Source organism: Cyanistes caeruleus, chromosome 5 (assembly GCF_971803275.1).
Source record: "Cyanistes caeruleus chromosome 5, bCyaCae1.hap1.1, whole genome shotgun sequence".
In the NCBI taxonomy this organism is placed as follows: domain Eukaryota; kingdom Metazoa; phylum Chordata; class Aves; order Passeriformes; family Paridae; genus Cyanistes; species Cyanistes caeruleus.
Genome location: NC_141705.1, coordinates 32989691 through 33009735, shown reverse-complemented (window position 1 = coordinate 33009735; position 20045 = coordinate 32989691). Strand labels below are relative to the sequence as shown.

Below are 20045 nucleotides of genomic sequence, written 5' to 3'. Positions count from 1 at the left end.
ATCCTTTTTTTCCCCCCTCTTGCAGCCCATGATTAGGACAGCTGTGCTGGTTCCTCTTAATTTAGTTTGTATATTGTATAATCATAGTAATAAAATCAGGTTTTAATATAAAATCACCAAATTTGGAACCATAATGTTTTAATTATTAATTTATTTAGTGGAACATGTTTGCTTTGCAGCTTTGAATTGTGCAGTTGTGAAATTATCTTCAGCTGGCTTTAATCTTATTCTGTGGTAACTTCAGATGGGCTTGATGAACAACAGCCCTTTATCCTTATACTGGTTTAAGAAGTGCTTCTTATATTCTAGTCTGAAGATTAGGACTGTAGATCAGCCATCTCAGGCCTAACAAGGAATAAAACTATGAGTTTCCCATACTGCACAGGAGAGTCTGAATGTTTGAACCGTAATTTGGTAGACCAATGACAAGAAGATGACTGTATTTCATACACATAAAATCTTCCCTACATCTGAAAATAAAAGCTTTCCCAGGCTATTTTTTCAGTTAGTGTTTCCTTGTGATTCTGTATTAATAAAAACACATATCAAGTTTGAAGTACTTCGTTTCCCACAAATATGCAAATATATATGTGCGAATTTTTACTTTTTTTCCCAATAATTGACTTGGCTTTTGAATCTTGCATAAAGCTCTTCTATCAAGAGTATCACAACAAGTAGAGCTATCAGGGAATTCACGGTGTCTGGCACTAACCTTTTCAGAAGTCACCAAGACCATGACTTATGTCCCCAAATGCTTTTAAAAGTCCCCAAGGGATGTGAGAACTGTGATTAATGTTTTTTGAGAATAATGAGCATTTGAAAATTATATTCACACTTGGTGTGATTTAATGTATTTCAACGCTCTTTGTTATTATGTAGTTTACTGGATATATTAGAGAAGCAGCTGTCTTTCATATGAATCTTACAGCTCCACTCTAAATCAGATAATGACAAGAAAAGGAGGTTAAGATGGAAAAGTGAATAGAGGAGAAAGGTCAAGAAAAAGAGATTAAAAGGTGACAAGGAAGATGGTTGTGATGAGTGAAAAGAAAAACACAGGAATTAAGAACAGGAGGAAAATGTGATACAGTGGTTTAGGATGGTTTGAATTTCACGGATAATTTTCACAAAAGCCAAATTCAGGCTGAAGTAATAACAACAAAATACTACACCAAATCCGAAAGAAAATGTTAACATAGGGAAAGCTCATTACTTGTCAGTCTTCACTGCATTCTTACATCCTAGCAAACAGAATTCTGCACGTACAGCTTTGAAAACCCCCTTTTCCCAAATATATTGTGAAGTTTGTGTGACAGAATGGATGTATCACACCTGTTAGTCATTCTCTCTTTTGTGCAATTGCATTCTACCCACCTAACATCCTGACTTCTGGAGATAGTGTTTGTACACTCCTTGTCTGAGTTTTCTAGAGCATCTCAGGTATCTGTTTTGCAATTTTTAAAAAAATCCTTATCCTTTAATTTTCAGAAAATTTTTTATCCTACTGTACAAGTATTTCCAAGTTCTTCCTCTCAAGACATTTCCTTACAAGTGACCTCATTGTAAGTGTGAGCTCTGCATAAAGAGCTTCAATAGGAGAAATGTATCCCCTATATACAGTCTAAATAAGAAGTAAAAAGGAAGTATTTTTTCCATATCAGAGTAGTAGAAAACAGTACAGTCCTTGCAGGAACACTTTGATACCAGTGCTGCTTATACAATAAGCTTATATAATAAATGTTCTTTTATTCAGGATATATTTGCATGTAGTAATCTGCAGACAGAAAATAAAAACCAGAGAAAGATCTTTTTTCTCCATTGCTTTCTAAAGAAACAGAACTACTTTTAATTGAAAAAAAAAAATAGGATTAAGTAGCAAGTCAAGGAAATGTAAAGGAGAAGTTTGGTTCTCCTAAGGACCATGATCATTGTTTTGCATCTGTACAGCTTCTAGATGTTTCACAGTTTTACCATGTTTTGTGTAAGTAATTTTGTCATGTATTATCACATAGTGATTATAGGGAAAATGTGTTTGATTTCTGAATGCTTCAAATGTGTTCTAGGCAGGTAGAAGAAGGTAAAATACAAAGGAAGAATAGATTAGAAAGGGTAACAAGTAATGAATGATGCAGAGAGGCAGATATGCCATGAAACATTATCAAAAGCCAAACTGAATGGAATTTAAAATATTAATTTTATGTGTTTGTGACTTCTGCCTTTTTGGTACTATGTCCGTCCTATTAGGACAAAACCAAAGTCAGCAAAGACACACTATAATTCTTCTGTTTAAAAGCTATGGGAGTTGGGTGTATTTTTATGCTAACTAGGCAGGTGCTTTGGAGGCTTTTCAGATTTTTTTTCTATGGTCTATTGTTGCTAAAACCTGACTTGTCAATTTATCAGTGGTTAATGAATTAGTAAGGACAGTGCGGATGGCTGGAGATGCTGACAGATTTTCTTTTGGCAACTTTTGTTCGTTCCTTCTGTTTGATTCTTTCACCTTTTCATGGTTTTTAAGATAATATCTCTGTGTTTATATTTAGTATAGATCCAACTTAAAGCAGACACTGACAACTGAAGAACCACAGGACCTTTTCTTTTGTTTAGTAGTCCTCTTCAAAAACCCATTTCCACAGATAGCATTTCTAACTCGAAGCTTAAGTTTTTATGGAGGTCTTTGAAGGACTTCCCCAAAATAGGCCTGGGAAACAAATGTAGCACGAGTGCAGCAAGTTTCCATTTAATTGCAGCCTTCAACTTACAGCTTTATAAAGAACTACACCATTTCTGAATATGTCAAACTGTCTTATAGCAGTATTTGATTAAACTAAAAAAAACCCCTACATTTATGGATGATTATGGATGAACCTGTGTGATTCTGGCAGAAAAATATATATATATTCACATTAATTATATACTTATTATTATATACATTCTGCATACATAAATTTATTAATTACAATTAATAATAATTCTCTATATAGACATGTATGTATTGAAAGTATATTGATATCCTGATATCTATAACTGATGTAATTAAAGAGATGCACCAATCCTACATGGATCATTGCTTACACAGAAAATTGCAGCATAACAGGTAGGCATGTATGGTTCCTGTTGGCAAATGCTGTAACAGTGATTTCTGCACAAGCTTTAGGAAGTTATTTGAGAGTTTTAATTCATTAGTTTTGCTCTTGTCTGCACAAATGGAGGATGTCAGCAATCCTTACAATACCCGTAAATTGATAATCCTAGCCAGGAGAAATGCAGCATCTAATAGCTGAGTGGTAGTAAACAGTATTATTGTCAGTTTTTAAAATTTAACTTCATGGCATATCATCCCAAATAGTCCAAAACCCTCAAAGGTGTCTCCAGAACAAGTCTCATTGAAATGTTGTGCCTAATTTTGTTTCTAATTGATACTTCATACATTTTTTAAAGGGAAGGAAAAAAATACACAAAGCATTATGTTTATTGTGTACCTCCATTTTTTTCTCAGGGAATTGGTTCATACAATGGCCAAGCTGTTTTTAAGTCTTTATGAACTCTTGAGGCACTTACTGTCAGTTGGAGAAAGTGCAAATGTTGAAGTGTAAGAAACCTTTGAGTAAATACCTCACACAGAAGTCAGTCTGGAAAGATTAATTAGAAAGTCTGTGAACACAAGACAAACATCCTCACTTCATGCTTTTTTTTCTCACTGAGCTCATACAACCTTTTTCAGCTTTTAATTTGATTTCATAGTGTTGTTAATTCTCAGGTAAAAGCTCCCAACTAGTCTGCTACCCACTAGGTCTGCATCCCAGCTGTATTCAGCTTCCCCTGGATCCTGGAAGATTTCCTGTTTTCATTGTTCAAAAAGCTTAAGACGATGTAAAATTTTTCTATCACATGTGCATGATTTCCTTTGGGATTTGAATTTTTGAATTCCTACACAAATAAACATTTTATTTTTCCATGTCAGCTTCTCAGTTTAGGTTTTGTGGCTTGTTTGGGGTCTGTTTTGTTTTGGTTTTTCATTTGTGTAGGCAACTTACATGTACTACAATCCTCTTAGTGAGGCTCTTAGGAAGGCTTTAGGTCAGAAGATTATATAGCCTGATTCTAAAGCTGTTACAACATTTCTGGGCTATGTTGTAAAACTTCTGAGTGTAGTGAAAAGCTCTAATATATTGAATGGGATGAGAGGACAGTATTCAAACCTGCCCCCCTTTTCTGTTTTGGTTATGCAATGCCATTCAGTGAGGGGTTTTTTTACCATTCACAAGAGAGGGAAAAAGATATTTTACATGGAGATAGGATGTTGTAGAGTTCAAGTTAAAAATCCATGACTGGATAGGTGGTATGTTATGCCTGAGACCAAGTCTCCTACAAAGCTCCTGAAGATGTTCTGGAATGCCTCAGGTAGCTTCTCTTAAGTGGTTATGATGAAAAAAGGAGTGTGTGTGCGCAATAGTCTTTTCAGATTGCTTTGCCTGCAAAGGGCGTTTTTGCAGTGGGGGGAGCAGGGGCTGTGTGGAGCAGGTGGCTGGGGGAGCTGCAGGGTGCAGCTCTCCCTTGCTGCATCCACTGTGATTGAGGCTCAGGGGGCAGCAGCTGTGTCTGTCTGCATCCTTCCTTGAACTCATCTCAGCACCATGAGGCGGTGCGCACCGTAGCCCTAACACCTTGTCACATTGAAGTCAACAGCGGTTTTGTTACTGACTCAAGTAATCTTGTCTTTGGTCAAAATACCTAGTTCCTTTCCATTTTGCTTCTCAAAACACTCTTTTTAGAATAAGTAAGATGCTGCATGTGCAACTGTGTTTACACCTTATCTACTCCAATGTGTGTAGAGACACCTGAATGCATACACATGCACAGAGGCTTCTGTATTTGTATCTCATTTTAGGCAACTGTTTGAAAATGTTGATTCACATACTAATGTACCAAATGCATAAACCAGCATTCTAAACTGTCACCCGTAGTATATATCTACAAAAATGCAAAATAATAAGCATTTTAGACACTTTACTACTTTCAGCTCTGACCCTATTACCACTGGGCGGTTTGTTTGGCCTGTTTCGTTCACTGATTAGTTTCAGCTCTCATAAAACCCAGAAATTCACATGGCATGACAGCTTTAAAAAATTGCAAGACACTATCAGTGAGCATGATAATCCCCTTTCTTATACCCTTGACACTGTTCAGACATAGTCATAGATACTCCTTTATATTTACCTCCCCAGCTATATTTTCATTCAAATATCTATTCACAGCTGCATAATAAGTAGCTTGATTTGTACCTAATTGTAATAATTAATTTTCATTATTTATGAAAGTCATTGTCAGAATTAATTTATGGTTCTGACTGCAAAGAAACTTGCAGCAACAGCTTCAGGTGACTGAAGGAATAAAATAGTTAACCAGATCACTTTAAAACGTCATTGACCAATGCATCAACTCTTAATTTTTCAGGAATTATTTGCACTTCTGTATTCATACTTCTGCAATTATCTTTCTTTCTCATGTATAGAATTCTGTTCTTAACATATTATGAGCTTTAATTGTCTTGCTAGTATGTTTTTAGGTTAAATGACTAATTATGGAGAAATTAGGATGCCTGTCAGATTCAGAAATTGAATGTGTATCCTAATTTGTTCTCAGAGCTGTGAAATAATTGTGGGCTAGGGTGGAAAAGTATTATAGATATGCAAAGGAGCTTGCCAAGTGTCTATATATCATAAAATGTCTTAAATCTACAGACATAAAAGTAGGACGAAGACACAGCCATTAAAAAGGCAGTCATTTTTGAGTGTCGCATAATTTAGACACTCTAAGTTATTGAAGTGTCACAAGTTTATTGCACCTAATTTATTAATACAATCATTGGGATTCACTTATGTCTCCTGCTCTGCCCCAAAACAGGCTAAAAGTATGTTGAAATGCACAGACTCTGCTTCAGCAGTAAAAGTGTAAAATGCTTCTCAAAATACAGTGACATGAAATATAACAATTTTACTGCAGTACTTGCAAGTAACAGGTGGCCATGTTTCTGTTTATTTGTGTATTAAAGTAGGGCAGAGAAATCAAATTAAAACCAGGTGAATTTTGTTCCTGTTTAGCTTTTCCATTGCCACATTAGGTGACATTTGTATGGGGAAAATAGCCTCTTGCTTTGGCCTCTAAGAAGGACCAAACCCTCCCCAAAGCCAACCAAGTAAAAATCCTGACAAATACCCTGTTAAGTGCTTTTATGCTTTGAAAAAATAATTTTTCTTTTAAAAAATGAAAAGTTGATAATTTTTTTTTAATCCTTTCATGTATTGAATTGGCTTTTCTTAGTTAGGAGGTTGGTTTGTTTATTTGCTACCCAGGATCAGTTTTGATGTGTTTAAGCGTTGACAAAATACTGCTGAGGAGAGCTGGAGACAAAAGAATCCACTTGATTGTAATGCAGGTGGAGTTTTGACAAAACACCTTATGTGATATCTGAGACAATTATACACATGAAGAGTTTTTACTTTTAAATTCTTTAAAATAAAATAATTAAAACTTTCTCATCTTTTGTTATCTCTTTTTCCCCTAATCAGGACAGAATTTTACCCTAAGGCAGTTAGGAGTTTGTGAACCAGCAGCTCGTCGAGGACTGGCATTTTGTGCGGAAATGGGGCTCCCCCACAGAGGTTACTCTATCAGTGCAGGGTCAGATGCTGATACTGAAAATGAAGGAGTGATGTCTCCAGAGCATGCCATGAGACTTTGGGGCAGGGGGGTCAAATCAGGGCGCAGTTCCTGTCTGTCGAGCCGTTCCAACTCAGCCCTCACTCTGACTGATACCGAACACGAAAACAAGTCCGACAGTGAAAATGGTAAGTTCTTATACATGCCCATATATAAATTAATGTTTGTTTGCTGTTTTGGCTGACTCTCAGTAATTTTAAGTCATTAAAGAAATGGCCTTGAATTATTTACCTTCTTTGTTTTTGTTTTTTCCTCTCCTCTAACCATAAAAGTCCCTATTCAGTATCAGTCCTAACTAATGCAACCTTGGGGTGTGATGCTCTAGATGCAATTTTGAAAGAATTTCACAAAAAAAGATTAGTTCTGTATTATCTCCAGCCATGTCACCTGTAATCCTCTGGGGAACAGCTAAGTGGTGATAAAGTTGTTCCCCAGGCTAGATTGCATTGAAAAGTTTCATTGTAAACTGTTCTTCCAGACATCTTGGAGAAGTTGCAGAATCTTAGAATGGATGAGTGAACTCAAAGAATAGCTTATTAACAGGGCTCATGCGATTGAAAAAGAAATTTGATTGTGCTTTAAACTTCTTAGCTGATGAGAGCAATTGGAATTGTGGTGAAGAGGGACATGTGGCCTTTGATGTGTCTGGGGGACTGGATTACTGTGCAATTAAAATCTGCAACAAAAATCTTTGCAGCTTTGTAGAATGTGGAGTATGGCCATTGTATATTAAGTCTTAGAGTTTAAATGAAAAATAGGTTAATACAATTAACTGATTAATTTTTAAAGCTTTTCAAAGCTTTTTTACCTCCTCTTGAGGTGATGAACAGAATCTAATGTGGTGTTAAATGCTAAATGTACCAATCTTGACTTTTTATTTGCAGAAGATTTTCAGCTTTGCTAGAATTAAAACAATTCTTCTATTAACTTCATGACTTTCTATGTGAAAAATTCAAAAGAGGAATAAAGAAAAATGAGTAACAATGAAAATTAGTGATGGCTATTGCCTGCATGTCTACATGTCATTTTATTACTTTATTAAACCTGTCCGCTTGGCTGTACAAAAATTAGAGCAATTTTATTGCTATCCTCCGGCAGTGACTGTAACACATGGTGGGAAACAGCTATGTAGGTATGTATGTATGGAAATCCTTAAAAAATTAATGCACTTTTATTTTAAACTACAAGCAGTAAAGTTTACTCCTTCCTATTTATTATTTTAACTTATGTTTGACAAAGCAACATCAAAGTTGTAATTTGCTTAATTCATACATATTTTTCTGCTGGTGGCTGTTTCTACATGAAGATGCCTGTGCAAAACCACTGTCTCAAATGGGACCCTCCTTTTCTCTTGGGCTTAATGCTACATGGTACCTGAGCAGACAGCTCTCAATGTTCACAGGTGTGCTTGGAAAACTTGTTTTGAGTCAGAGGCAAGTTCTGAAAGAGGAAGACAGAAGTACTCGCCTACCACCTTTAAGCAGTGGCGTTTCTGTGTGATAATGCTTGATATTTCTTCTGTAGAGCAATCCAGAATAAGTTGTTGAGCAGTCCTGTGATTTTGAAAGGTCTGTGGTAAAACAAATTCTCTTGATCCTTTTGTAAAACCCCTGGTTCTCTTGAAAATATGTTTTTATGTATACATCCATGCACATGCTATTTCCATAGGAAGTTGTTTCTTTATGTTTCCAAAAAGGTACTGCTGACTGCTTCAGAGGTACCACAAGTTTGGTGTACTTTTCAATGAATTTTATATGTACAGTTTTTTAGAAAGGAAGTTACCTGATTACAATGTGCCAAAACGTCCTCCATCAGCTGCAAGTTAGAGTATTTTGTTTTTACATGTGTGAAAAGACTGCATATGTTAAAAAATGCATTATTCTGCAGTGGTTAAAATTGTGCAAAGAATGTCTGGTGTTTGATACAACTTCAACGAGGAGTTTAGCCACTAAAAAGGATTACAGTTGATTTATTTATTAACAGGGAGGCCAGCAGTCCAACTTAAGAATGTACTGGGACTGCTGTGAAGCTAATGAAATTTTGATGGCTTGAGAGTTCCCTAGGGTTATGAAACATCTATAACCATGGACTCTGTCATGGGTCACCATTTCAGTGGAGATGTTAAAATGGTGAAAAGCTTAATCTTCTTTGGTATTTTTTTCTCTGAATTTTTGTTTCCACTGAACATGGAAGACTTGGCTGAGAAATTACTTTTTACACGTTGTTGGAACTCAGTACGTTTAATGCTCACAGTAGAACAGAAAATATAATTTAAAGCCAGGGAAATGGTATCACCCTGGCAGGTGCAGGTGCTGTAATCAAAGGACTAAACTGCAGGTGCAAGTTTTGTTAATTTATGGCCTAAAGTTAATAGCTGTGCCAGTATACTGATAAAATCTGTCAAATCTAATAAGCTTTTGCAACCAAAGTGAGAGTTACAACAAGTCCTCTGTACTGCACCCCCCTCTGCTGCATGGGAAAGATTCCTAACTGAATTTTGATATAATTGTTTTACAGGTAAATGATTTCTATGCATCATGTTTACCTGTAAGGTAGAAGAGGAGCAACTGGTGATGAGCAAAACACAGCATCACAAATTCATACTCACCTAAAGGCATCAGTGTTTCAGCAATCCCACTGTTCACCCAGTAAAACTACTCACTGTTTAAATACTCCATTGCCATAATCAGGCCTTATTGGAGCTAATTGGATTTGTCAAGATGATGAGAACTTTGACTTATCCTATGGGTTTATGATCTCAGGATTAACAATTTGCTGGATGTACTTGTGATTTTCTTTCCTGCCAATGAGACAGGAAGAGAAGCTCAACTTCAAAATAGCATTTCCTTTCCTTTATTGTAATTATTATATATTTACTCTTCTGAAATAGTTGTGGATTGCATATCCCTCAGGAAGGCAAAACTTGCAATTCTGCTGCATAATTTCAGTAAGTAAGAAGAAACAGTTTATTGAAAATACTAACCTTTTAGGTGTCAAGATCTTTATAGTATGTTTCTGAAATCCTAAAAAAGTTACTTAAATTTTTACATAATCTCAGAAGGTTTAGAAATTTCTTTAAACAAATAATATTGCACATGATCAAGTTGCAAAATTTTAAATACACTATGAACACACTGTGACTGCCAGCAGATATTTTAATTTTTATTTGAGCAACAGAACATGTACCAAACATAGGGTTAATAGATTCTCACGTCAAAGGTTGTTTTAGGATATCGTTCAGTAACTAATTCTGAAAAGAAATATTTTCCTTTGACTTCATTCAAGTTCCATGTATGACTCTTGGCATCAAATTCTGAGAGATTTGTCATGTCAGCCTCCCTGAAGGAGGGCCTGCATCTGTTAATCTGGGCAACCAACCAGTGTCACGTACAGTATGATGTATCAGCTGGAGCACACTGAGTATACACATGCTTTTTCAGGCTTTCTTCTACATTCTCATTGCAAGTTATTTCATAAATGCTGCATCAAGAAATTTATGTTGGTAATTGTTCTAGGAGCTGCTGCTTTGAAATACAAGCCGGCTGTCTCTTACACGCTTGCCAGTAACTTTATGTTGTTAAGCTGTTCTAAGATTACTAAAGCTTGTCTTTTAAACTGGATAAATATTCCAGGAGAGTATCAGCTAGAAGTTGTAGTTAGGCTTCAAATGGCCCATTTGCTTAAAGGGTCAATATATTTTTAAGGTATCTTAGAATCCACTTCTATATTTAAATTATTTTTTAAACCCATTAAACTGCAATCCCTGACTTAATGAGACATCGGAAGGTTAATAACCAAAACATGAAAGTTAATTGAGCAAGTTATTCCAGAAGTGCAGCACCTTATTATTTATTTATATATTTATTTATTTCTCCCTGTAAAATTATATAACTCGTTTTGTTTGTACTTTTTGTGTGTTGGCCTGAAAGTCAGGCTGTGGCAATGATTCTGACTGGAAAGGTCACTCATATAAGACCTAAGTCTTTGGTCAAGTCTGTGTCGCCTTCTATTCCTCTGCAGGTAGAAGTGATGTGCTTCTGAAAAAGGGTGGGGCACTCCAGATACATGCATGCCACATAGCTGACAGTCACAAAAACTACCTGGGCACACAGAAGGTACTTCTGATGGCACTAGAATGTGAGGATTTTTTTATTTAGTGAAAAATTTGCACTGATTGGTGTTTGTTAGAAAACCAGACGAGATTAGGATGTAGCAGAATAAAAAGAATAAAGGGAGAGAGGGAGTTAAGTTCATGGCCTCAGGCAGTCACTCTGAATTGGTTAGATAAATGGTTTGAAACTTAGACCAATTTTTCATGGATACAGAAAAGTAGATATTGCTGGTAGAGTGTTTATTGCTGAGGGCTCCTATAAAGAGAAAATATCACTTTATTAGCTGCATGGGTACCTACTTGCTTCCTCTCCTTCAGACAGTTTCTGAAGATAGAATTCTGGTGAGCCTAATACTCTCTTCTCCTTCCAGAATGATGAATTTACTGGCATTCAGATCTCTGAAACCCAAGAAATACATTGGTAAAATACTTGTCAAGACATTTTAACCTGTTGTCTCTAACCCAGTTCATCTATAACATATAATGGAACTCTGCATTATTAAATAATGTACATAATTCAGGAACTAGTGTCACATGCTTTCACTCATTTAACATCTTTCTTTATGCTAAGGCACAAAACTTGATTTAAATGAGGCCTGTTGAATAGTAGCTGCACCTGCTAGCCAAATGCTGAGCCTACTGATCAAAACCAGCCACATAGCTGGTGAATTAATCCTCATCTTACTGCTATATCACCAATTACAATTTCTTCACTCTTTCCCACAGATTTCCATCTAGAAATTGTCTGCTTCTCATTAAGCATGCCAATATGTCTAAATCTTGCTTTGCTGCCAAAAAATGTCATAACCAGGAAATCAATCTGTTTTATTTTTGACAGAAGTCAGCTCTGAAATAATATTTAATATTTAACTGGCATACAAATTTTTCTTGGGTTATGGAGACATGGAACAGAAATCCATAAACAAAAGTAGTTATCTGGTTTTCTCAAATATTACAAGTTTTCTATAGTTATGCCATTTTTCAGATTTTATTATGATAGCAGTCCTGTGGATATATTTCAGTTAATCTAATTGTTAATGCAAGGGAAAATCACTTTCATAATTCCTTTGACCAGTGGTAGCCAAAAAGACAAGATCTGGGCTGACCTTTTTGCAGTAATTTTGTGTGATCTCCTGGGTTTCATAGATCTGACTGTCACTGAACTTGCTGTTAAGGAAAGGCATGAGATTCCAAAGGACCATCTTAATTATGGTGGAGTCTGGTGTAGACTACCAGGCCAGAGGATGAGGTTCTTTGGCAACACTTGGACAGATTTCCTGATGTGCAGAATTGTTAATTTTAGCAACAGCTAACACCAATAAAATTAGAATTGGGATCTTCAAGGAAAAACAAAGCAGAAAATTTCAGAGAATTCACTCTTTGCTCTTAAGCTTTCTAATGTTAAGGAGTGGCGAAAGAGGTGTTTAAAGACCAACTGTCATATCTCAGTATTTCTCAAAAAAATCTGAATTTTAAGGGGAAAAAAACATGCAGAAAAAGGAAAGAAGATCAAATTTCAGAGAAAGAGCTTATGAAGATGTTTCAGAAGGACCTTGGGGAGGTCCAGGCATACAAATAAAATTGAAACACAATCAGTAAAAAAATAGAGTTGTACAGAAATATGAATTCTAAGAAAAAGGAAAAGAGGGGTTGATTTATTATGAAGCAATGAAAGAAGACTATTGCTGATATGTTTTCCTCTGGTTGTTTTTTGTTTTCAGCATTTGCTACCTGAGTAACTGATCACAGAGCTAATATTTATACTCTTAAAGAAAGGATTAGATAAATAAATTTTGTCCTGCATTTATAGAGTGTCTACAACTTCTGGGCTTTTTATGATACATGCATGAGAAATCATTGATGATGGGTATGGTTCTTGAACATAAAAACAAACAGGACAACTCCAGAAGTGGCAAAGAGAAAGGAGGAGAAACCGTTCTTATCAGTGAGATGGCAAGCACCAGAGAAGCTTATGCTTTATAACAAACAAGAAGAGACATTCTACATCATCTCAAGGCAACTGTTCTTGTGCTTAACCAACTTCATTTTGATTTTTCCCCCATTATATTGAACTGGAGTTCCCTTGTTGCAGTTGGGACCATTGCATTGGGTAATGGAAGACCAAAGTTAGATTTGTACCTTTTGCCTTTCAGGCTCACTGAGCTTCTCCTCAATTTGTATGCTTCAGCACTCCAGTCATCATGGGAAGTCTTCACTGGATTCATTCCAATTTATCAGTGTTATACTGGCAAGCCCCAAACAGAATATTGTCATCTAGATGTGGCCTTCAGATGCTGAATAAAAGGGACTAATCACTTCCCAGGGTATGCTGGCTCCATTCTTCTGAATGCAGCCCAGTATGTGGTTAGGCTTATTGTTGAAAGGGCACACTGCTGAGCTTGTCCACGCTGACTGCCCAGGTCCTTTCTACAAAGCTGCTTTCCAGCAGGCTCCCAGCTAGTACTGTTACTGTGGATACTCTGCCTTCAGAATTCCTGAGGCTTTTTTCGGCCAATTCTTACAGCCTGTTAAGATCCCTTCAAAAGACAATCCTGCCCTGCAGTGTGCTGATCAATCTTTCCAGCTTGGTGTCATCCACAAACTTGCTAAGGGCACATTTCATCTTATTCATTCTCAACATGTTCAGTGTAGTACAGACATAAAACAACATTGTCCCAATGATGTTCCCATGAATGCCATTAATGTTGACCAAGAGTTGCGCTTTGCACTGAAAAACACTAAACTTTCAGCCTCTTCATGCAACCAGCTTTCCACAAAATGTTCTTTGCAGCTCACCCATCAGTCCATCTCTCTCCAGTTTGGCTACCAGGACACTATGGGAGACCATGTTGAAAATCTTGCTAAAGTCAAGGGAAGCAGTATCTGCTGCTTTCCTTTTGTCTGCTGAGACAATTAACTGTTCATAGAAAGCAGTCAGGTCATTTGGGTATGATTTGCCTTTGGTAAACACATGTCAGCTGTTATCATTCGCTTTCTTTTCCTGCAGGTTTATCCCAGCATAGAGGAAAGATAACTCCATCAGTATTTGTTCCATCATCTTTCCTGGGAGACTGGGGTGAGGCTGACTGCCTCAGCTTCCTCATATATTCCTTGCCCATCTTGAGGATAACATAACCTTTATCTTCTAAGGAGTCATCAGGAGCTTTCCCCCATTGCCATTACATTTCAAGGAATGAGACAGTGGCATTCCAATGACATTGGTCAGCTCTGCCAGCACCAGTGGATGCTGCAAGTTTGGGCCCCTGCTCTTTGTGTGTGTCCAGCTTGGAAAAGTGGTGCTTAACTGCTCTCACCTTCCTCTGCAGTGCAAGGGCTGTTCAACAGCCATTGAGCTTTGGCTTCCCCATCCCCATCCTGTATGGACAGGAAACATTTCTGTTTCCTCCTGGGTAGACATCACCTCAAGGTCACAGTGGTCACTGGGAAGTGCTGTTTTCTGTGGTATGTGAGGGTTTCTTCCACAAGTTTATAAAGTGTCTTTGTATACATATATAGTGCTACTGAAATAATCTGGCTGCTACACTCAGTGCTGTGCTAAGACAGAAGTGGTGTGTCTCCATGAATGCTTTGGCATTTCCCTACATTCCCAAATGTAGGGAAATGCCAGCCAGTTGGAGGCCTGGAGCAAGGTTAACAAGCACAACCAGAAGCTTGAAATACACAACACTAAAAGAGATTGGGAGAGAGCTCAGCCTGTTGCACCTAGTGTGTTCTGTTTAGATTCTGTGGTGATTACAAAGGCCACAAATGGCAAAAAGGACCAGAGGCAAGCACTTGTGCAAATAGCAAAAAGTAGAAGTTAGCTCAGAAAATGCCATTCCAAAAGTAACTCAGAGAAATAGATTACTGGGGACCATGCTGATATTTAATCATCTAATGTATTTTCCAAAGCAATTTTTAAATGCTGCTGTAGTTGCTGTTGGTCCCTGATGAAGTGGGTGCACAATAGGAATTCTTCGCTTCCTTTCTGGTTTTGTTTTTTTGTGAGTCAAGTATCTTACTCAACCCAAAAATTAGTCAGCAGGAAGAATGTTGATAAAATTAAGGAGATAAAAATGTTGTTCTGCAATTTAATATTATTACTAATATTTATACACTGATTTATTCTTATAACTGTAAATGGCTAACTTTTCATAGACTTTTTTCTCCTTATTTTAAGTTTGATATAAAAATACTGCTCTTCATTTCCCCATAACCGTATGTGTTCTTCTGGATGTGAAAGGATCTAAATGTGAGGTTGCCATAAGAGTAATGTATGGTTTTCACATCTGTAAACTGCTGATCTGCTGTTTTGATTTGGAATGTGGTTTTGATGTCCATGAAAAAATCACAGTGGTAGCAGTAAATTGTTTTAATTAATAAATTAGAAAGCAACAATTTTGCTGAATCAGTCTTATAGATGTAATTATTACTGGAATAAAAAGGAGGGGGAAAAAAAAAATCTGTCAAAGCTGTGAGATTATTTGGTTATCATTAGAAAGCAAGTTGCTCAGCTACTATTTCCCTAATTTCCTGTATGTCAATACTGGGGGGGGGCAGGGTGCAGGGGGGTGTATATACACACACAGATATTTATACACTCATCAGCTAAAACCAAATGAATGGCAGAGATAAAGTCTAAGTAATAGTGATCCTATATAAAAAGTAGGATTATTCGTATTCAGTTGTTTTGAAGGTTTTTTTAAGCTTAATCTAATTTTGATCTGAAATAAGATTTTAATTGCATTTCCTTGTATAATTATGTCATATTGAGAAATAATCTAATAATGATTTCCAGTTTAAAGTAAATATAAGGTGTGCAATTGTAAGAGTATCAATAATAATTATAGGTAACAGCCTTTGTATGCTGGTCAAATAACAGCTGGAGAAAATTTGTCAAGATTTTTTTTTCTTTTTTTTTTACAAAAAGATGCAAAAGCTTTTGAAATAGAGAGTTCTTTAACTCCTAATAAAACCATGTAAAGACTTACTTTGATGTTTTTTAGATAAAGGTTTTTTTGCTTTGATACAGATGAGAATTCAGTATAAAATTAAGTTTCAAGCTAGAACATTTTGGGGCTCGATAATATGCTGCCTGATCTGTGTGCAAAATTTAAGCTTTTTTTCTTGATTAAAGGTAAGAAAAGGATGAAGTCTCAAATCTCAGGAAAGAAGCTTGTTAAGAAGCTGTGGGTTTAATTTCTATTCCACACTCTCCCCCTCATTTTGTATACCATTTTCTTCCTAAATTATGTCAGGTGTTTAGCTATCTATTGTTTTCACCTGTAGAGAAGAAATGTGATTTTTGCTCACTGAAACCAGGAATAACAATTGTTGGGGTTTTTTGCACTTCACGTAGAAATCTTTCAGTGAAAATGCCTTTGATACCATTGTGGTTTAGTCCAGGTTTCTGTATAGTACATGGAAATTTGCAAAATTCTTACTTTGGTTTTTGTTCTCTGTTTGTTTGTTTCGTTTTTTTTAGATTTTACAATTATGAACCCACAGCATCCAGTTAGGAAGGGTGAACAATGTAAATGAATTATGGATTAAATTACAAATGTACATTTATGTTTAGTAGGTGAGTGTATCTCATAACTGCTGTAGTAACATCCATAATGGATAACAGTTTTCTCAGAGTTTGATGATTCTGTGCAGCTGCTGTGTCAGATCCATACTGCTGCTGGCCAATCCCTCCCTGGGCTACTGTGGCTGCTGACTAGGTACTGAGACAAAATATGAGCAATGTCATCTCTAGTGCAGTATTCACAATAGAAAAATAAGCTACTGACCTGGGAAACCCAGGATCTGGATTGTCAGGCCACGACAGAGCAGAGACAGACCACAGACTGTTTTTCTAGTTGACTATTTCATGGTTGCTTTTTGTCCCTGTGGTGAAATGGTGAAATAGATTCATATACATATATATATATATATATATATATGTACGTAGTCATCCTTACAACACCTTGTCTTACACAGGTTTTTGTCATAGACATAGTCTTCTTAGAGTAAACATACAGGGCTGAGGACCAGTTGTTTCTTCTTCAAATGACCTAGAAACTTTGAAGCATTTTCACAGTGAAAACATGTGCAGTCATGAGCATGGGTAAGGGAAAGTTATTCTGGTGTTTCACATCTGCCACTGAATTATTGTATGCTGGAGAGATTGATTTTCCTCCCTCCTCCCCCCCAGTCACTGGGGTTTTATTAATGTAATATTTCTATAAACGACTTTAAAGTTACAAATAAATTGCTTTGGATAAGTGCTGATGACTAATGCTATGGAGTCTCAGTCTGCACCTGTGGCAAACAGTCCAAAGAATTTAGGTTGTTTTGTTTCTCTACTAAACTTGACTTTCTTTTTGCAGTGAGTTTCACTGAACTGTGTTGGTCAGTTGTGCAGTTTGAAGAAAAGTAGCAGAAGTGAAAAAAAAGTCTAAGATACTTTGAGGCAAAATTTAGTTTTCTAAGAAGGTTTCAGAATTGTCTTTTCTTCCTGCTGTTGAAGATGAATATTGAAGTTGTCAAGATAGTTCATAATCTTTGAAGTTTTTTCGAATATCCAAAGTTTACAAGATATCTGAGTCAAAATGACTTTGAAGGAATATGGCCTTGGTTAAATAGATAGTATCCAGTCTCCTTCCATGTAGATTTAGCTAGAACCTTTCAAGCTGCTAAGTTCTTCATTGTGTGATTGCTGTATTCTCTGTAAGGAGATTTATTTAAAATTGCTTAAAAGCTGCACTCACTGGGGAATTCTGCTGCTCGTTCCCTTAACTACTTTAGCTGCAGAGAACATATGACGTCTTTTTCATTAACTGTCTTTGCTGCTTGTTTGCTTTCAGAAGAGTTCTAGGAGATTGTTATATTGTTTTGTAAACTCAATATTGCTGGATCCTGGCTGCTTATGGCAATTGAGATGAGATTAGATGCTTTTGTTAACAGGCCCCAGACTTTAAATTTATAGGGACTAGGCACCATCTGTTCTCAATTAAAGGTCCTGAGCTCTGAAATTAATTCCTTCCATTGGTCCATTAGACTCAATCTTTTGACCTGAAGTCATGATAAGGTTATATTAGCCTCTCGAGTCTTGGAAAAGTGAGGAGTTCACGCAGGGCCAGTGCTGAATATTCCCTTTAGTCCTTGTATCAGTGTAGTTAGAGGGCAGAAAGTAATGATTGTTTTTCCGTTCTACAGGTAGAGTGAGATTTTTTTTTTTTTAAATCACCCTGGAGATTGAGAGCTCACATCCTCGTTAGTTGTAATAGGACTTGCGCTTCTAAATCACTGAAGTGCTATTGAAAATCTTTCCCAGAAAAATCAAATTAATATAGAGAACGTTGACTAAATTCACAGGAAGACTTGATATAGAAGTGGGCTGAGTGTAAAAGTCCATTGTTCCAGGCTTACATTTGCTCATTAGATTAGCTGTGTTGTGCTTCAGCTGTCTTCCATTGATTCCTTCTGGGCTGCAAAAGGATGGGGATCTTACCAGAAGTCCCTGCCTTAGGATTGTTCAGCCGGTGCATTTGCTGGATTTATATCTGTCCTGTGTAGAAGTTGCAAAGAAGACATGGATGGATGGATGGACAAATGGGTTCACATTTTTGTGGTTCTAACTCTCCCCTCTTTCTCATTTGCTTTCTGTACTTTACTGAAAATTGAGGTTTTCTCTGTCAAAATACAGCAGGAGAATATGTGCAGTGGAAAGAACCAGTAGCCACGAGATTTTTAGTTTCAAAGGAAAAGCTTCAAGTATCAAATAGCTATGCTGGTTTTCTGGTAAATTTACTGGCAACTCCTGTACGCATGAAAATGTATTTTAAAGCTTTCAGGATCTGGTAGATCATCCTAGTAAACCTCTGGAATACAGTTTGTAAGAGCTGGCTCTTCAGTGTCCTGTGAGTGTTCCTGTCTTAGCCCAAAATGCAATTTATTAGAATGTTCTGGGATCTGCTGGCCATTAGCCATTGAGTAGAAATCAGCAAAGAGAGAGTTCATATGCCTATTTCTATTCCTATGCAACAATCCCCGTGACATAAAAAATACAGCTGGGTAAAAATAATTCTTTTGTCTGCTGCCTGCAATTAGGAGTTCATAAAGATTAGTAACTTGGACATTAGCTGTTTTTCAACATTACTTAAATTGGAATAATGTTGGCGTCCCCATGATACAAGGCATTATTTGTCAAGTGTGGCTTGGATGGCTCTGTGACACATATATAGATTTCAGTACTCATTTTCAGTTGTTACAAATGCTCAGATCCATTTTTGAAAAGGTAAGTTAGAATTCTTACCTTTTTCCCAAATGTAACATATCAATTAAAACTACTAATGGAACTTACCCAGAAAATACTGCTGTCCACTTTGTCAACATTAATATTTTCCTTATCCAGAGAGTAATCTTTGCACTTCTGGGATTTAGGGAACACACTTAAACTACTATAACATTATTGAAAATATGGTAACAGAGTCTGTCTACTTTGAGTTAGTAATTTGCTTTTTTAAAAGTTCATTTCTTGTTTCCTTACAAATTCTTTGTTCTTTCCAGTATCAAATGCATTGATTTTTATAAAAAAAAAGTTAATCAGCTTACCTTCATTCAGAATGGATTTTTGTTCCTCTGATCAGCTCTACACAATTGAATTTTTCATCCTCTTTTCTGAGGTATTTCAATGTTATGAAAAAAGCATTAAAGAGAATTCTGATAAATTATTCCTTTAAAAAAGATTCTACTGCAATGTACTTCTGTTGAAGCTGGAGAGTTAATTGAACTGAGAGATTTCTCTTTTGTTTTCAATGATAAAGGTATCTATGCTTGGTAAACACAGGAGACAATCTCTCATGGGGAACTGGTTTCCTACTGATTCTGGTTAATGCAGAATTTATAATATGAATTTGAAGTAACCATTTAGTTTTAATTATTTGAAAATACAGTTTTCTTTTTGATTTTAAAGTAGAATTAGTACACTTCAAGGTATGGAAAGAAATATTTCCTGGTCATAAAAAAAACCAAAAAAAGGCTTCTGAATTTTTTTTGTCATGTTGTCTGATTCTGCTTTTATTGTGGTTCTTTCTGGAACCTGTAAAAAAGCCAGACAGTGTAATATTTTTTTGTCCAAATGTGTGATTATGCTGTTTTGCCTTAAGAAACAAACAAAAAGTAAAAAACCAAATCAACAACAACAGAAAAAACCTCAATCCTTCCC

The 20045-nt window shown here is 36.3% G+C and overlaps 1 protein-coding gene across 27 annotated transcripts in view; it reads left to right on the top strand.

Moving 5' to 3' along the window:
* TENM3 (teneurin transmembrane protein 3) overlaps positions 1–20045 on the top strand; it is an 843796-nt gene that overhangs the window by 537907 nt on the left and 285844 nt on the right. For all 27 annotated transcript variants that reach the window (XM_086889918.1, XM_086889906.1, XM_086889899.1 and 24 more), the window contains one exon: positions 6573–6851. In XM_086889918.1, the coding sequence (XP_086746044.1) occupies positions 6573–6851 (279 nt within the window). The remainder of the gene's footprint in view (positions 1–6572; positions 6852–20045) is intronic.